Raw genomic sequence first — 18,129 nt, 5'->3', positions numbered from 1 at the left:
GGAAGTGAGGTGGAGGGACAAGAATGTCAAGCTTGGCTTAAATGGTGAAGGATGTCCGCTATCCCTGAGGCCTCCCTGCCCCTTTCCGCATGCCCTCTGGAGCCCTCATTTTAGCACTTGCAGTATGCTGGCAGCTCAGCAAGGGAACTTTCACTGGGAGAAGGTTGCAATGCTGTCTGGACACAGCCCCACTTTTAAATCGCCAGCTGTATCTGGGAAAGCATGTCATCAAGAAACAATAAGGCCTAGAAGAAAGAGCCCAGGCCTGAAGTCGGAGAACCTGGGTCCTAATTCTGGCTCTGCCCCTAGTCTGCTGCGTTACCTCAGGCAAATCACTTCACTTCTCTCGAGCTCAGTTTCCTCATCTGGCAAATGGGGATTCAATACCTGCTCCTTGCCCCCCTCTAGAAATAATAATAAATAATAATGATGGTATTTGTTAAGCACTTACTACATGTCAAGCACTGTTTTAAGCGCCGGGGTAGATACAAGCTAATCAGGTTGGACACAGTCAGGTCAGAAACATGAGGTTCAAAGTCTTAATCCCATTTTACTGATGAGGGAGCTGAGGCACAGAGAAATTAAGTGACTTACCCTAGGTCACACAGCAGAGAAATAGTGGAGCTGGTATTAAAACCCAGGTCTCTTCTGAGTCCCAGGCCCATGCTCTATTCCCTAGGCCATGCTGCTTCCCTAGACTGTGCACTCCATGAGGGATAGGGACTGTGTGCAACCGGATAGTCTTGTAACGATTCCAGCCCTTAATACACTGCTTGGCTAGTACAGTACTTTAAGTAAGCAATTAAATACCACTACTACCATCATCATCCTCACCACCACCAAGCCCCCTGCAAGCCTCAAAGCAGACGTGCAAAGTCCAGTCTGGAGTCAAAAAGTACAAGGTGTTGGATTGAAGCTTGAGAAGACCAACCAGCTACACTCATCAGCAGCAACACTCTCCAGCACCAAGTTCCTGATTACCATTGTCCAGTCACTACAGCTCCCCATCCCCAGATGGAGGGATTGCTACCCTAACAATAGGGAGGCATAGGAGGTGGCAGGAAGCTAGATCCCAGGGTCACACTGGGGCCTTTGATTACCCCTAGCACCCACTAAAGAGGACTGGCTGAAGGCCGCAGAAGCAGAATGATGATGGGAATTCATGACCTTTGGCATCTTGGGGCAGAGAGGTGCTCCAGTGTTACCAGCTTTCACTGGGTGGCTCTCTGTAGTACCTGACTGAATCTCTCACTGATCAATCTGAACAGACAGGTGGGGAGGTGCGGAGGGAGTGGAGGCAGAGGGTTGCACATGAGCCTCCAATGAAATGCAATCTAGAAATCACAAACAGTTCACAAAAAAACACCCAGCCTGGTGAAGCTGGCAGAATCCTGGCCCTGGGCATCTTGACCTTAATTAGACCTCCCTCGGTTCCTCACCTGGGCCCCGGAGTTTCTTACAGCTTCCTTGGATGGGGAGCTGAGCGTTGGTCGGGGAAGAGCAAAAGTCCTTTGGGTACTAGGTTCTGCCGCCCAGGGGTGTCTTCTTCAGAGCTGGGCAGCCCTCTGAGATGGTCTAGGGAGACATCAGGGGGTCCCAGCTGCCTGGCTCCTTTTGAAGAATGGCCTGTGCTCGATTCCTGATGAGAAGCTGCAACCACCCTTTCTCTCCAGCACTTGCTGTGTCTCCCAGCATCGTATATTGCACAATAACACTTAGATTTCACTAGAAACAAGTCACTCTGGACTCCCAAGGCAGCTGAGGGTGCAGTGAGTCCAGGAGTCGGAGTGAGGGACGAAGATGACAGAGAGCGGTCCTATGGATTCCTCCTGATTGCAAGGGCAACAGATCCTATGTGGAGCCCAGAGGTGCCTTGGAACCAAAGCCAGTTGATTCCATGAGCCATGTCATTAGGGCTACTGGTCCGGCATCTGTCTTAGATTTTGGAGCTCGTTGCTTCTCCTGCTCCGTGGGACCGGAAATCTTGGGGCTTTGGAAGAAAGGGGAAAGGAAATGACAAAAGCTAAATGCAAGCAGAATAAGTGGAACATTAGCCATCATTTTCACACAGGAAGCTAGATGGGGTCCGTCAGATAAGTCCCACATGGGTTTCTAGCCCAGTCCCTCCATTCCTCCTTATTCTTAACATTTGAGTTCCTTCTTCTGCACTGGGCTGAACTAAGAAGTCTTCTGGGGAAAACCTCCTTCCTTCCATAAGAGTAAAAGGATCAGCTGCTGTAGGCTTTTTAAAGTCAGGGTGAGGAAAGGCTCCAGGCTAATCGTGGATAGAGAATAGGGATGGGACCGCGTTGTCCTTGAGCTAAAATCCAAAGCTTTCCATCCTTTATCATTTCTTGAGAATTGAAGCAGTGTGGTCTAGTGAGAGAGTACGAACCTGGGAGACAAAAAGACCTGCGGTCTAATCCTGGCTCCACTACTTCTCTGCTGTGTGACCTTGTGCAAGACTTAATTCTCTGTGCCTCAATTACCTCATCTGTAAAATGGAGATCAAGACTGTGAGCCCCATGTGGGACATGGACTGTGTCCAACCTACTTAGCTTGTATCTACCCTGGCACTTAGTACAGTGTCTAACACTATGCAAGTTTTTAACAAATACCAAAAAAAAAAAAAAATCAGAGAATTTCTTTGCCTCAGTTTCCTCAACTGTAAAATTGGAATTAAATACCTGTTCTTTCTTCCCCCATAGACAATGATCCCCTTATGAGAAGGGACTGTGTTTTATCTGATTGCACGGTGTCTCAATCATCATATTTATTGAGCACTTACTGGGTGCAGAGCACTTTACTAAGCACTTGGGATAGTACAAGCGCTTAGTACAGTGCTCTGCACACAGTAAGCGCTCAATACAATTGAATGAATTAATATAACAGACACATTCCCTGCCCACAATGAGCTTATAGTCAATCTTCCCCAGAATACAATACAGTGCTTGGGACGAAGTAAGTGTTTACCTATTTGCCACAATTAATAATTACAAATGATACGAAGTCTCAAATCCGGACTGATAATGCTACACCACCCAGACCCTCCGTCTAGAGTTCCCGGAGGGAAAATGAAATAACCAGCCCCTGAAAAAAAGCCGTCCATTGTCACTGTCCCCCGCACCTCCCCAGAACTCCGTCAATGAGATGGACTGGCGCTTTAACCCCCTACACCCCAAAAGTCATTCTCAGGGGCCGTGGCTCACAGCCAGGGTTGTCAGCAACCGCCTGTCCCTGGCTGGGCTTTCCTGATGGACACAAACGCACCTTTTGGATGGCTCTGGGCAGCGGTCGAGGTTGTCCCGGGCTCCTTCCAGCAGTTGGTGGGAGCAGCGCCGAAGCAGTCACACTCCCAGGAGCGACTTTCCTGCCAGGGACAGGGTTAGCAGGCAGGGCTTTCTGCGGCGGGCGAGGTCTGGAGAAATCCTAGAAGGGAAGCAAATGGGTTTCACGTGGATCTCGAAACGCACACAGCTGGACGCAAGAGCAACTACCAAAATGCAAAGGGGAATCTTTGGTCTCTCCAGCTCTTCGGCACTGACCACCATCTGAGGCTCCGTTGGCTGAGCCAAGGGAGAGGCCGGAGACTGAGGCAGGCTTGGCGGAAAACTGAATTCCACAAATGATCAACAAGTCTTTCTCAAAGTTTCCGCTTTCTTCTCTTCCTAACCTTTCAGCTGAAGTGCTCCCAATAACCCAACCGACCGACAGGAGCTTTTATGTCCTTCTACTTTCCTGCCCAGCCTCTGGTGGAGGGGTTAGTGAATGGGACAAAAGGTCAGCAACAGGAGAGCACAGGATCTGGGCAGTCCACAGACGGGACCATGAGCCCTGGATGATCCGTGGGACAAAGGATGAAAAGAGAATAGTAAATGGCTTTTAGAGATTTAAAAAAAAAAAAACAGGTCCCATCTGACATCCCCCCACCCTTTAGCTGAAGCCCAGCACCCTGTCTTCAACCCAAACAAAAGAATAAGAAACCTCCTCTAGACTGTTAAGTTCACTGTGGGCAGGGAACGTGTCTGTTAAATTGTATTCTCCCAAGTGCTTAGTAGAGTGCTCTTCACACAGTAAGCACCCAGTTCACTTATTCATTCAGTCGTATTTACTGAGGGCTATGTGCAGAGCACTGTACTAAACACTTTGGAGAGTAAAAAACAATAAATATGATTGACTGACTGCTCTGCCTTACAGTAAGGAGTCTGGCCAGCAGCTGTCTGCAGCTGGGAGAGTCACTGCTGCTTCAGCAGCCTCCCAGGGAGAACAGAATAATGTCTCAGGGGAGACTGCTTCATGAGGTGGCCTTATCCGCCCATCAGCACGCAGCACCCAGCTTAGCTGTCCTGCCCCAGGTGCTGCCTGAATAAGCAACAGGATGCCAGCAGACAGAAGACATCTCCGGGCTTCTGCGGCTCTGCTGAGGTCAGAAATGTGCCTGCTGCTTGTGTTTGAGAAAGAAGAGATGAGGGCAAGCTGGGACTCTCAGAATTCATGGACAGCAGAGTCTCTGGGGGCCTTAGGAGGCCAAGAGAGGGGAGGGCACAAGGGAGGAAAATTCTGAGAACAAGAGACAGTAGAGGTGGAAATGGTGAATGAGGCTTAATTCCAAATTCACAGTTGGACTCCAATTCCCTTCCCCTCTCCTCTCCCTCCCTGCTGGCCTCCTGCCCTGTGCCAGAGGGCGATTTAGGGTGAGTTTGGCTCTTTCCCCTATGGAAGCTGTTTCGGAAAATGGCAGGAGTGACAGGCAGTCCATTTCCCTCTCCCCTGCCTGTGGAGGCTCTCTCTCCATCAGCTGAGCTCAGCATCTGTTGTGTTACCAGGAGGAAATGCAGACATCTGGGGAAGCCGTCCATGTGCAGGGCATCAGGAATATTTGTCATGAATTTCAGGTCACTTCCTGGCTTTGTTTGCTCCTTTTTCCTGCCAGTGGCTTAACTGCCGAGCTGGCTCTGGGACTTGGGCTACAGGACCCCTGTTTGCTTTGGCAGATCACATCCTCCAGAGATGTTGAGGCACAGCTGGATTCCGGCTGCCTTCTCTCTCCTCCCTTCCTCCTGGCCTGCAGTCCTACACCCCAGGGGACACAGGGTGAGCACAGCCTACATAAAGCCAACTGGATGGGTTTCTAGGAAGTTTAGAATGAAGAAAAAAAATAGATTTTTCCTCCCTCACACTCTCTCTTCTCTCTCCTTCCCATTCTCTACTGTCCTGGACCATGGGTAAAGGGAGTAGAGAGTGACCCGAGATCCACTTGGAGTGACCGGATGTCCACGTTTTAAAAGGACATCCCTTCGGTCCAAGGAAACATCTGCACCTCTGTCTAACTTCATTTTAGGGACTGTGATCAGAGGACTTTTTGTTTTTCATTTCTGGAAGTAAGTTGGAGAACAATGCTGTCCCCCCTGACAAGAGAAAAATCAGAAGCACGCAGGAAGAAGGAAGAAGTTTTGTTAATGTGGTATCCCTATGTGGTTGTTTTGCTAACTGTCCCTGCTGACATGGTAGAGTGGGATAAAAGCCAGTTCACCCTGCTCGTGTTTTTCTTGCCTAACCTGCAAGAGAGATGGAATATATATGGCGAGATGGAATATATATATATATATATATATATATATATATATATATATATATATATATATATATATATACACACATACATATATATATAGATACACATACATATATATATATACACACATACATATCTATATATACACATACATATCTATACACACATACATATCTATATACACACATACATATCTATATACACACATACATATCTATACACACACATACATATATATACACACATACATATATATACACACATACATATATATACACACACATACATATATATACACACACACATATATACACATGCATATATACACATGCATATATACACATACATATATATACACATACATATATATATACATATACACACACACACACACACACACACATATATATATATATACACAGGTTTACAGATTTACAGATTACAGATATATACAGATTTGGCTGTCCCAACTCTGCCAACCCTGGCTGGTACCACGTAGGTATTCAAATAGCCATGGGAGCAGAGTTATCTTACCTGAGAGACAACATAATTAGGCACCGGTGGCACTGGTCTGCTGGGAGGGGGCCGCCTTGCCGAATCTTTTGCTTCCACTCGGGGTGAGGTCCCTGGTGAGATCCTGACGTCCCTCCTGATGCTGACGGGGAGAGGAGGAGGTGGGGTTCCACTGACCTTGTAGTCTGGGGGAGGGCGAGGGGGAGGCTGCGATGGTTTGCGTGGAATTTCAGGGGTGCTGATCATCTGCACAGAAGGGGAGAGATAGCAGCCCGAAAAAATATTAGTCTCAGTGCCTGCCTCTGGGGAGGCAGCGTGGCCAAGCAGAAAGAACACAAGCCTGGAAGTTAGAAGATGCATATTCGAGTCTCAGTTCCACCCTTTTCCTGCTGCGAGGCTTTGGTCAAGTCATTTGACCTCTCTGTACCTGTTTCACACCTGTAAAATGGGAGTTAAATACTTGTTCTCCCTCCTTCTTTGAGAGCGGGACGGTGTCCAATCTGATTATCCACTCTGTCATTTGGCACATAGTAAGGGCTTAAGAAGTACTATCATTATTATTTCAAATGCTCTACCATAGCTCATCTGTCTGGGCTGATGTTGGTGTGAATCTCCCAGGAAGTCAGTGGAATATACTACATGATCGTTCAAAGTTCCTTCCAGCTCTTGAGCCTAATGAACTCTACAAGGCACTAGGAGGGTGTGGGAAGCGGTTGTTGGGAAGAGATTAGGAAATGTGATGTCCGGGCGAGGACGAACCTTCAGAGAAGCAGTGTGGCCTAAGGGAAAGAGCAAAGGAGTCAGAAGATCTGGATTCTAATTCCAGCTCTGTCAATTTCTGGCTGTGTTACCTTGGGCAGGCCACTAAACTTTGCTGTGCCTTACTTACCTCAACTGTAAAATGGGGATTAAATACCTATTCTCTCTCTCAGACTATGAGCCCTATGTGAGACAGGGACTGTGTCTGACCTAATTAACTTGTTTCTACCCCAGAGCTTAGAACAGTGTTTTACACATATTAAGCGCTTAATACTATAAAAAAGGAGAATAACAATATCAAAGAGGTCAGTGAAGCCAGTCTCAGGTAAAAAGGGACCGATTTTTATCAGCTCAGAATGAGAAAGGAAGATTCACAGAAGGTATGTTGCAGAGTTCAGCCCAGAAGGAGGAAGAAACTTGCCCTGGTGTGGAGCTGGGACTAGAACTCAGGATTCCTGACCCTTACATGCTTTCCCTGAGCCCCCACTGTCTCCTCACCACCTCATGTGGGCTCAGTCAGATCTTGTGGGGAAACTCAAAGTGAATGGAAGCATGGAAAGGAAGGGTTAAGAGCTGTTGATAAGATGTGTCTCTGCAGGATTCGGGGACAGACAAAAATTGAGCATCCAAAGTCCTTACCTTACGTTTACCCTGAGGCGTCTGCAGGTTGAAGGTTGGGTTGGCGTGGCCACTTCCTCCTTTCTGAGCTACCTTGAAGGGACACCTAGAAACAAGAGGGTGGGGGGAAATAAGCAGTGTTTACAGGGCTGTTTGGGAGCAAAGTTCAGCCCAGAGTACAAGCCAGGGGAACATCACTTCTGGACTGAATCCCCATCCAATGCCCCATCCAGATGCTGTCCAGTAAAGGACAAGTGAAACCACAGCCAGAACTACTCTGTGAAGCCAAAGAAGAGGCATCCGAGGCTCTGACAGAGTGGTCCTGGCAGAAGCATCCTTCAGGATAAAGGACCAGTCTGCTACCCGAGGGACCTGAATGAGGCTTGAAAGGCTTAACAGCTACAGAAACCTTCCCAGAGTGAGTGATGAGCAACCCAAAAATCAGGCTAACTGTATCACTTTAGAAACTGGACAGCTTTGTAGACATGAAGGATGAACTCTAGCGAACTCTAACCCAGTGACACCGGCAGCACCCACTGAACAAAGATACTGTTCTCGCTACAATGGCAGTTACTTGCAGGCCAGTATAGCGCTTCCCTTCCTCCTTGGACTTCCAGTCTGTTAGTGGTGGGTCAGTTTCTGTCTCCCCTATTACTGCCCAAGGCAGGATCTGCTCAGCTCTACCAAACAAACCCAGTGTACTACCACTAAAGCCTTCAGTGAACGGGTGGGCCACACCAATCAGTGGTATTTATAGAGCACTTGCTGGGTGCAGTACACCATTATAAGCATTTATCACCAGCTCTTGGCAGCAAGCAGACCAGACCCAAATTTCCCCCAACCCTCACACTCAGCAGGCAGGACCTAGGCCTGGGCCACCCCAAAACAAAGCCTCCCCTGGAACTCAGGGCTGCTCTCCTGGCTGGGCACTGCTAGCAAACCTAAAGAAGCCACCATCATGGCTCAAAGACAGACAGGCCTTAATTAATTATCATGGTATTTGTTAAGCGCATACTATGTGCCAAGCATCGTTCTAAGCTATGGGGAAGATACAGGGTAATCAGGTTGTCCCACCTGGGGCTCACGGTCTTAATCCCCATTTTACAGATGAGGGAACTGTGGCACAAAAAAGTTAAGTGACTTGCCCAAGGTCACATAGCAGACAAGTGGCGGAGCCAGAATTAGAACCCACGTCCTCTGACTCCCAAGTCTTTCCACTAAGGCTTCTCAGCCCTACTGCTGGCAGGGCGTGTGGACCAGTGATTTCAGATGACATCTAGGTGCTCAGTACTATTTGCTGACCAACTAGCTTGCCGGGGGACGGGGTGGGGGGCTCATTTTCTCCATCCATTCAGTGAGAATGGGGCTCCCCACCTACCCAGCACATTGGCAGAATGTTTTGAGATAGGGGAGGATACTGAGGAACGTCAGTACAACCGTAGAGGGAAAGGCCTGGCTAAAACACACCTAAACGGCTGCCTCCACTTGGAGGGGAGAGCGGGGGTCTTGAGGGGGCTCGATCTGTTGCGCCAGCAATAGCAGATGACTGCGCCGAGAGCCAGTAGCACGATTCCCACCAGGACTCCTGCCACAACCGGGGCACTGCCTGGAGGGAAAAGGACACAGGAAATCATGCTGAAGGTGAAGAGCATGTTCTCTGACGGCGATCCCCAAACCAGATCCTCCAGCGTGGGGGTTGGCGTGAGGTGCTGGAACCCAAGGGTTGCAGGGGCAAGCGCCTTTGAAAGCTAATAAATCCCCTGGCATTTTTCAGGCCGGGTTTCCCATTGGCTTCATTTCCCATTATCTGTATCTCTATGTCCCAGATTCACCCAAACTGTGGATGGCTCCATGTGTTTGGAACTGTCCTTCCCTTCTCTCGTCCCATAACAATAACAATAATAACAATAGTATTTGTTAAGTGCTTGCTATGTGTCAAGCACTGTCCTAAGCCCTGGGGTAGATACACGCTAGTCGGGTTGACACATTCCCTGTCCCACATGGGGCTCACAGTCTTAATCCCCATTTTACAGATGAGGGAACAGAGAAGTGAAGTGACTTGACCAAGGTCACACAGTAGACAAGTGGCAGAGCCAGGACTTGAGCCCAGATCTATCCATTAGGCCATGCTGCTTCCTTAGGCCCCGCAGGTGGCCTCCAGGTTCTCCAGTTCCCCTTTCTTCCACGGTCCCCACCCCAGCATCCTGAATCTGGCCCAGGCAGAAGTTCCACTCACTCTGTGGGGGCATGGGCCCGCTGTCGATGCTGCCCCCGTTGCCAGCCCTATTGCAAAATGGTGGGGCCCAGCCCTGGAAGCAGTGACAGTTTTGGTTGTTGTTGCAGACCTGGGGTGGGGGAGATGGGAGAGAGCAGAGATTAGGAGTTCCTCTCCACCTGAATGCGCTGAACACTCGGGCCCCCGGGAGTCCTGCCTTCCCCTGGAGGGATCCAGAAAGACCTACCCCATGGCCATGGCATTTCTTCCCGCAGCCTTCGGTTTCAAAGAAGGATGTATTCCTGCACTGGCCCTCAAAGCAGATCTGCAGGAGAAAGCAGAATCACATCAGCTACTCTGAGATCCTGAGAGCCAGAACCCTAACTAGTCAGTGTGCTTCTTTCATGTTACATCAATAAGTTCTCAAAGGCCCTGGAAAGGAGGGGGGGGAAAGGAGGGGGAAGGAATTAGCATTCTTCACAATAAACCTAATATTAATACTACTAATTGTATTCGTTAAGTACTTTGTCCCAAGCATTTTACTAAGCACTGAGGTAGACACAAGGTAATCATGTCAGACACAGTTCCTGTCCCATATGGGCCTCTGTCTAAACAGGAAGGAGAACAGTACATAATCCCCATACTACAGATGAGGAAACTGAGGCAGAGAGAAGTTAAGCAACCTGCCCAAGATCAGACAGCAGGTAAGTGGCCGATCTTCATTAGAACCCAGGGCTCCTGATTCTCCGGCCCATGCTTTTTCAACCAGGCCACCCTGCTTCTCCCTGGATTTCAGACAGGGAAACTGAAATGCAGAAAAGTGAACAGAGTGACTGGCAGCCATGGGTCATCAGTGATTGGTGGAGTGAAGCTTGGTGATTTCTGACTGTGAGCCCACTGTTGGGTAGGGACTGTCTCTATATGTTGCCAACTTGTACTTCCCAAGCGCTTAGTACAGTGCTCTGCACACAGTAAGCGCTCAATAAATACGATTGATTGATTGATTGATTCTGAGCCCCCACCCCCACCCCCGACCCTCCCACCTCCTTTAGCCTGAACCTTCTTTCTCCCTCTTCCGGCCCCAACCGCCCACCACTTGGGCAAGTGGCGAGACGTACGTGATTGAAGCCACACTTTGTGCCGGTCATCACCAGGCCTGGGTCCAGCATGTCTCCCTCTTCCTCGGGGCCCCGGTACACGTGGGTCCCCCTGCACTGGATCTGTCTCCCGTCCAGCAGGATGGTAGTGTCTATGGGCACCGCGTTGGACTCAAGGGGTTTGCTCGCAGAGCTCTGGCACTGGATCTTCCCACACTTAGCGTCTCTGTTCCCCAGGAAGAGAGAGACAGATTCGAGTCAGGAGGGCCAGAAGCCTAACTTGCACCAACAGTTAGCTAGAATCATGGGCTTGTCACGTCAGTCAGTGACACTGCTAAATGTAGAGCCGCAAGGGACTCCAAAAACTCTATTCTGGGATCAGCATCCACTCCTCCCCACCTACTTCTTTGCAAGTAGGGACGGAACAATTGCTGAAGAGACCCACTCACTTTGATCAATGCATAAAGGCTATTTATTTTATTTTGTTAGTATGTTTGGTTTTGTTCTCTGTCTCCCCCTTTTAGACTGTGAGCCCACTGTTGGGTAGGGACTGTCTCTATATGTTACCAATTTGTACCTCCCAAGCGCTTAGTATAGTGCTCTGCACATAGTAAGCGCTCAATAAATACGATTGATGATGATGATAAAGGCTAAGGTCAGGGCAGACTGGACTGTGTTTGGCTTCAGGGCCCGTGCGGGGGCTTACAGAATCACAGTTCCACTAACAGAAGGTTAAAGGGACACGGGGCTGGGAGCGATAGGGCCATTTGGCCATTTTCCAGACTCAGTTTTCATGCCCGAGACACCACGCGGCTTCCCACCTCGTGTCACATTTCCGGTGTCTTCCGTTCATGTCCTTCCCACAGTTCCCGAAGGTGTCGCCGGCCGCATTCACCTTCTCGAAACAGAGGTCGGGAGCGGGTCGGGCTCCTGAGTGCGGGAAAGGCAGCATTTACTAATTTCCTTCCTACTGGGGAGCTCAGAGCAAGGTGCCGACTTGGCCTCGTTCAAAACAGCAACTTTCTGCCCAAGTTAGAAACAGCCGAGAGGCTCGGGTGTAACCCTCTGACACCCCAGGCAAGGCTGGCACTGGGACCCCTGCCTCTCCGCTCAGCCCTGAGCTCATCAGCCCATGCTGCAGTGCCAAACATGATGCCTTATTAAGGCCAGTCCCACCATCCAGCCTACAAAGGAGAGACCTGGGGGGTGGAGGAGGGACACTAGCAGGTGAGAAAGTTCTTTATTACAGCAACAGAAATCTGGACTTGAAATTTATTGGGCTCTGAAAATTTTTCCAAATTACTTTCACATCATGATTACATTTTACTCTTCAAATACCCCTAAACTGCTCTAGTGTACTCTCCCAAGTGCTTAGACAGTGCTCTGTATACTGGAAGCACTCAACCACTGACAGGTTGCTCTATAACCCTCTGAAGTAGGGAGGGGCAGATCCTGAATGATTCCTATTTCACAGATGAGGAATCAGAAATGAAAATCATGTGATTTGCCCAAAATCAGTTAGAAAAGACTTTTAGCTAGGTAGGGGCTCAGTCACCCAAGCCCTGTTCTTTCTCCTAAGCCATATTTCCTCCTACTTTTTAAAGGGGAAGGGGAAGTGCTTACCGGGCCCCCAGAGCTGCTGGCACTGCTGCTGGTAGGTGAGGCACATACCGTTGTAGCAGTATGCTTGCCCTCCCTCACACGGGGTGCCATCCATCTGGTAGAAGTTGGTCGGGCACAGGGGTGTTTTGCCAGTGCAATATTCCGGGAGATCGCACTGCCGAGATTGCTCTCGGCACAGAGTGCCAGGGGCCATGAGCTGAGGGGGAAGACAAGAGAGGAGAATGTGAGTCCTAGTCACTTCAGCTCCAGCTGCAAAGATCTCATCAATTAAACACCCTCCCCAGATGCATTTTGGGTCACAGACTCAGATCCTCTGGCTCTGGGACGAATTCCACAACCTGCGCTTCACTCCCATCCAAGGAACTCTCAGGACCACCACAGTGTCACTGGGGCCTCCCACCAATCAGCATCCTAGGCATTTGGCCAGGGATCGGGCCTCCCAACTCATTTGGTACTCTCCCAAGCCCTTAGTACTGTGCTCCTCACACAGTAAATGCTTAATACCACTCACTGATTGATTACCAGTAGAGCCAGATCTACTTCATCAGGACTCTAGTCAGAGCCCAGAGTGGAAGGGGCTGCTGCTAAGCCAGCAAGGGAGCTAGGAATTCCCACTTGTGTTTAATGTTTTACAGCTGGAATCCCTGGAGATTGAGGCTCCCCACCTGTGAGAGGAGGGTGAGGGATGGTCAGCCAAGCTCAGCCCCCTCCCAAGGGGAGCCCTCTGCCTGGCTGATAGGGCTGCAGCCCCTCCAAAGTTTTCCCCAAATCATTCCACTGCCAATAATTCTCCCCTGCCTACATGTCCAATGTGCATAACCCCCACCCACACTTCTTAAGGCCCTCCCACCCTCATTCTTCCCAACTCCTTTACCTGCTCTCCAACATAACTGAGGCCTAGAGAGCTAAGCAGAAACACTCTAAGAGCTCCCAAACTAGATTTCCATGAAACCCAAAGCAAAAAGGAAGCAGCAAAAGTGGGAAAAACTGCTGCCTGATTTTCATTTAGTTTGTCATCTGATTTCTCTTGGGCCCTGGGCACATTTTCTTGGCGGCGTAATGCTGCGTTGCCTAGGCAACCGATGAGAGCCTTTGCTGGGAGGATGCCAGATCTCTCAGGCCCTGCTGTCGGCAACACCACCCCTTCTTTGCAGGAAAACCCTGCAGTAGCTCCAGGGAATGGGGATGCTTCGCTCCTGCACATCTGGCCAGCAAAAATCCTGAGATCTGAGCTGGAGCATGTTGCCTGGAAAGCTAAGCAGACATGGTCCTCCACTGGGCAAAGCCTCAGGGAACCAGTTGCCCAAGGGAGACCCAAGGGCCAACAGGCCAGGCAAGTTCTCTGGCCAAAGTCACACACACACACACACACACACACACACACACACACACACACACACACACACACACACACACACACACTCATTCACGTTCACATTCACTCAGTTACCTCCAATGCAACAGTCTTTCAGGCCCTATTTTCCTGGAGAAACGAAAGCCTGAAATGAACCTAGCGTGACAGGCTGATAGGAATCGTGCTGGGAGAGAACCGTGGTGGCAGGCAGGAGCAAGAAAGAGGGAAGTGGTGGGGAGCCGCACGTGTGACTGATTCTTGACACAGGCACGTTGACGTTTTGTTGGCAAGCTTTGTTCAAAAAGCAGCCAACAAAGCTCAGGACCCAACACCCCACTTCAGGGACCTAGTCTGTGGTAGAGCATGTGATTCAGAGCTTTAGCCGGGTCCTGAACAGGAACAGGAGGGAACAGAAACCGGAGGGATCTGGGAAAACGGCTCCAATTGCCTGCCATTTTAAGAAAAGGGCAAGTCGCTCTCTTTCTAAGCACAGTTCCACCCGGACACAGGGGGATGGCTTAGATGTGTTCGATGCCCTGTGCACCCGGTCTCTTCCAGGGGTAGGATTCTAACTTCACAACCTTCCTTCCTCCCCTGGACGGGAATTAAAAGTCACACAGTTATTCTCTTTCATTCCCCAGTCTTCCCTCTTTTTCCTCCCTCTCCCTTAGTCGGAACAAAGAAATGTTGGATGGTGGAAACTCACCTTACACTGATGACAGCATGAGCCATGGGCACACTCCGCCCCAGCCTTCAGGGTGCAATTAGAAGCATTGCAGCAAGGATTGCTACACTCCTAGGGGAGACGCAGAGAGCCAGGATGGGGTTTACAGGATGGATGTGCAGGTGTCCAAGGACTCCGCCTGGGGGGATCCCATTACCCTCTCTCCCCCAATTCCATTCTTCCTTCCTCTTGCTGCCCAGCAAGGACTGAGCTGCCCATTGAAGACAGAGCCACCCAGGAAACAACCATCACAGGACAGGGATCTCGCCTATTAATGCTACTGTACTCACCCCAGCACCCTTGTACTTGGATTTGCACCTTAATTCACCCCTACCTCAGCCCCACAACACTTATGTCCATATCCGTAATTTATTTATGTATGTTAATGTCAGTTTCCTCCTCCAGACTGTAAGCTTGTTGAGGGAAGCGAACATGTCTACCCACTCTGTTGTAGTGTGCTCTCTCAAGCACTTAGTACAGTGCTCTCCATACAGTAAGCATTCAATAAATATGACTGATTAATTAGTACACACTAAGATTCAATATATACAATTGATTGATTTATTGATTGAGCCAAGGTCTGATAATACCTGAAGAAATTCATCTGGGTTCCTGAGAATTCTGGGGTCCATTCCCTAGAGCACTCCTGTCAAGTCAACCAGCAGTATATTTTACAGCACACTGTATTAAAAGCTTGGAGCTTGGAGGAGTGCAACAGAATTAGTTCAAATGACCCCTGCCTTCAAGAAGCTCACAATCTAGCAAGATTGAGCAACATTAAACTACATTATGGGAAGGGGGAAACAGCAGATTTTAAAGACATGTTCATCAGTGCCACCCCCTAAACGGAGGGCAGAGACAGCAGTGAGGGCAAAAATCTCCAGCGGCTACCAATCAACCTACACATCAGGCAAAAACTCCTCACCCTCGGCTTCAAGGCTCTCCATCACCTCACCCACTCTTACCTCATCTCCCTTCTCTCCTTCTACGGCCCAGCCCGCGCTGCCCGCTCCTCTGCCGCTAATCTCCTCACCGTGCCTCGCTCTCGCCTGTCCCGCCGTCGACCCCCAGCCCACGTCATCCCCCTAGCCTGGAATGCCCTCCCTTCGCACATCCGCCAAGCTAGTTCTCTTCCTCCCTTCAAGGCCCTACTGAGAGCTCACCTCCTCCAGGAGGCCTTCCCAGACTGAGCCCCCTCCTTCTTCTCCCCCTCCTTCCCCTCCCCACCCCCCCAGCTTACCTCCTTTCCCTCCCCACAGCACCTGTATATATGATTGTACGTATTTATTATTCTATTTATTTATTTTATTTGTGCATGTTTATTCTATTTATTTCATTTTGTTAATATGTTTTGTTTTGTTCTCTGTCTCCCCGTTCTAGACTGTGAGCCCACTGTTGGGTAGGGACCGTCTCTATATGTTGCCAACTTCTACTTCCCAAGCGCTTAGTACAGTGCTCTGCACACAGTAAGCACTCAATAAATATGACTGAATGAAAGAATGAAAAGTATGTATGTTTTCTTTTTTTAATGGTATTTGTTGAGCACTTACTATGTGCCAGACATTGTATTAAGCACTAGGTAGATACAAGCTAATCAGGTTGGACACAGTCCATTTCCCTCATGGGTCAATCTCCATTTTACAGCTGAGGTAACTGAAGCACAGAGAAGTGAACTGACTTGCCCAAGGTCACACAGCAGACAACAGGCAGAGCCAAGGTTAGAACCCAAGGCCTCCTGTCTCCCAGGCCCGTGTTCTATCCACTAGGCCATGCAGCCTTCCACTATTGCTCTGAGTCTCACGGAAACATGCTGCATCCCCACCTCCTCTCTCCTGTCTGAATGGGCTACACTGCCCTTGACCAAAGTCAGCTTTAAAGAAGTGGCCAAACAAGTGGTGAAACATCCACATGATACAGCCGCAGGAGCTCCCTGTTACAGTTCTGGTTTCAGCAGATATAGCTCACGGCAACACTTCCCCAAATCACCCCAAACCCTTAAGCGGTGACAAAATTTAACTCCCCATTCTCGAGCTGGGGGAAGCACTTTTCCATTTCAGCGACGTCTTTGCATTGACTAAGTGCTGACCTTGCTGCCACGGATGTTTTTTCCCCGGCATTGGACACGAGTGAGTAAAATCTGACACTCCAACCTGCTATAAGGTCCCTAGTCTCACGTCTTCACTATCTGTGTGATCACTGGGGCCGGACACCCACCAAAAACAACGGCTGCTTGTTCCCGGAGCTGAACTGTGCAGATCCGTGGGCCCTGGGTGGGTGTGGTGTGAACGGGCCGGAGGCGTTGCATGTGGCAGCGTGCGAAGACACCAAAAGTCAACTGAGTTCCTGGCTTCCAACTTCAACAGAAGTCAGTTTTCCAAAGGGATTAAGGGCCCTTCTCAGCCAAGCTCTGGAAACAGCTCTTCCTCTAAACATATATGCAAGTTATGACCAGAGCTGCCTGGTAGATATGAAGGAGAAAGAGGGAAAGGGGTCTCCCCCTGTATCTGGTCAATGCACTTGGGTCCAAGGAGGGTTTCCCCTGTGCTTGAAACACTGCTATACAACTCACCTCCTCCTCTCCACAGTCACACTCTTCCCCATCTTCCAGGTACCCGTTTCCACACCTCTGGCCTCCATAGAGGGTCCGGGTGTCTGGCATGTTCAAGAGGCACATTCCTCCACCCGACTGAAGGTACCGGTCCAATTCCTTCTTGTTGCATCTATTGAACACCTTGGGGAATGGGTGCCTGGAAGAGAGACCCACATTTGGAATTACTAAAAGGAGCAACAGGTCAGAAGTACGCCCAAACACCTTTTCTTGGTTTCCTTGGGGTTGCAGTGAGCAGGGTTTGTGTTTCTATTGTACTCTCCCATGTGAGTGCTCAGCACACGGTTCGCTCTCAGTAAATACCATTGATTGCTTGACTGCAGTGACCCAGCTGGCCTTGGGTGTTATCATTTCACACCTGCACAAATACTCACCCTTTAGTTTAGAATTCTGCAGTTGGCTTTTCTCCTCAGTGAAAATTATTATAATTATGATGGTATTTGTTAAGCACTTACTAAGTGCCAAGCACTGTTCTAAGTGCTGGGGTAGATGCAAGGTCATCAGGTTGTCCCACGTGGGGCTCACAGTCTTAATCCCCATGTTATAGATGAGGTAACTGAAGCACAGAGAAGTTAAGTGACTTGCCCAAGGTCACACAGCAGAGAAGTGGCAGTGGAATTAGAACCCACGTCCTCTGACTCCCAAGCCTGTGCTCTTTCCATTAAGCCATGTTGTCAACCCAAAGTCCTCCCCTGTCCCATGTCCCCCCAGTTCCCCCTACCCCCCCACCCCCCGAAACCCCGTCACCCTCCCACCCCACTGGATAGCTTTTTCTCACATAGTATGGGAAAGATGCTTAGAAATCTATGGGTGCTTGTGTGAATGCTGGAGTGGGGGAAGGGAAGGCCTGTACCCCAATTCCTTCTTCCAAGTCATCATCGTCATCATCAATCGTATTTATTGAGCGCTTACTATGTGCAGAGCACTGTACTAAGCACTCACCACAATGCTGCTTAGCGTACCAAAATGGGAATTTACTAAATGGACCTTTGGTGGCCTGAAAGGGCCTCAGGGGTTTCTGCGAAGGTTAAATGAAATACCTG

General features: G+C 49.4%; 1 protein-coding gene across 1 annotated transcript in view; it reads right to left on the bottom strand.

Annotated features, from left to right (window-relative positions):
* Positions 1–815: 815 nt before the first annotated feature.
* ADAM19 (ADAM metallopeptidase domain 19) overlaps positions 816–18,129 on the bottom strand; it is an 81,228-nt gene continuing 63,914 nt past the window's right edge. The window contains exons 13-24 of the mRNA XM_038771683.1: positions 17,048–17,225; positions 14,461–14,550; positions 12,401–12,596; positions 11,599–11,707; positions 10,799–11,003; positions 9,928–10,005; positions 9,702–9,810; positions 8,933–9,071; positions 7,487–7,571; positions 6,110–6,334; positions 3,271–3,429; positions 816–1,990 (exon numbers count right to left, since the gene is read on the bottom strand). Of these exons, the coding sequence (XP_038627611.1) occupies positions 1,937–1,990; positions 3,271–3,429; positions 6,110–6,334; positions 7,487–7,571; positions 8,933–9,071; positions 9,702–9,810; positions 9,928–10,005; positions 10,799–11,003; positions 11,599–11,707; positions 12,401–12,596; positions 14,461–14,550; positions 17,048–17,225 (1,627 nt within the window). The 3' untranslated portion in view covers positions 816–1,936. The remainder of the gene's footprint in view (positions 1,991–3,270; positions 3,430–6,109; positions 6,335–7,486; positions 7,572–8,932; positions 9,072–9,701; positions 9,811–9,927; positions 10,006–10,798; positions 11,004–11,598; positions 11,708–12,400; positions 12,597–14,460; positions 14,551–17,047; positions 17,226–18,129) is intronic.

This window comes from Tachyglossus aculeatus, chromosome X1 (genome assembly GCF_015852505.1).
Source record: "Tachyglossus aculeatus isolate mTacAcu1 chromosome X1, mTacAcu1.pri, whole genome shotgun sequence".
In the NCBI taxonomy this organism is placed as follows: Eukaryota; Metazoa; Chordata; class Mammalia; order Monotremata; family Tachyglossidae; genus Tachyglossus; species Tachyglossus aculeatus.
The sequence above is the reverse complement of the archived record's forward strand: the minus strand, read 5'-3'. Positions and strand labels throughout refer to the sequence as shown.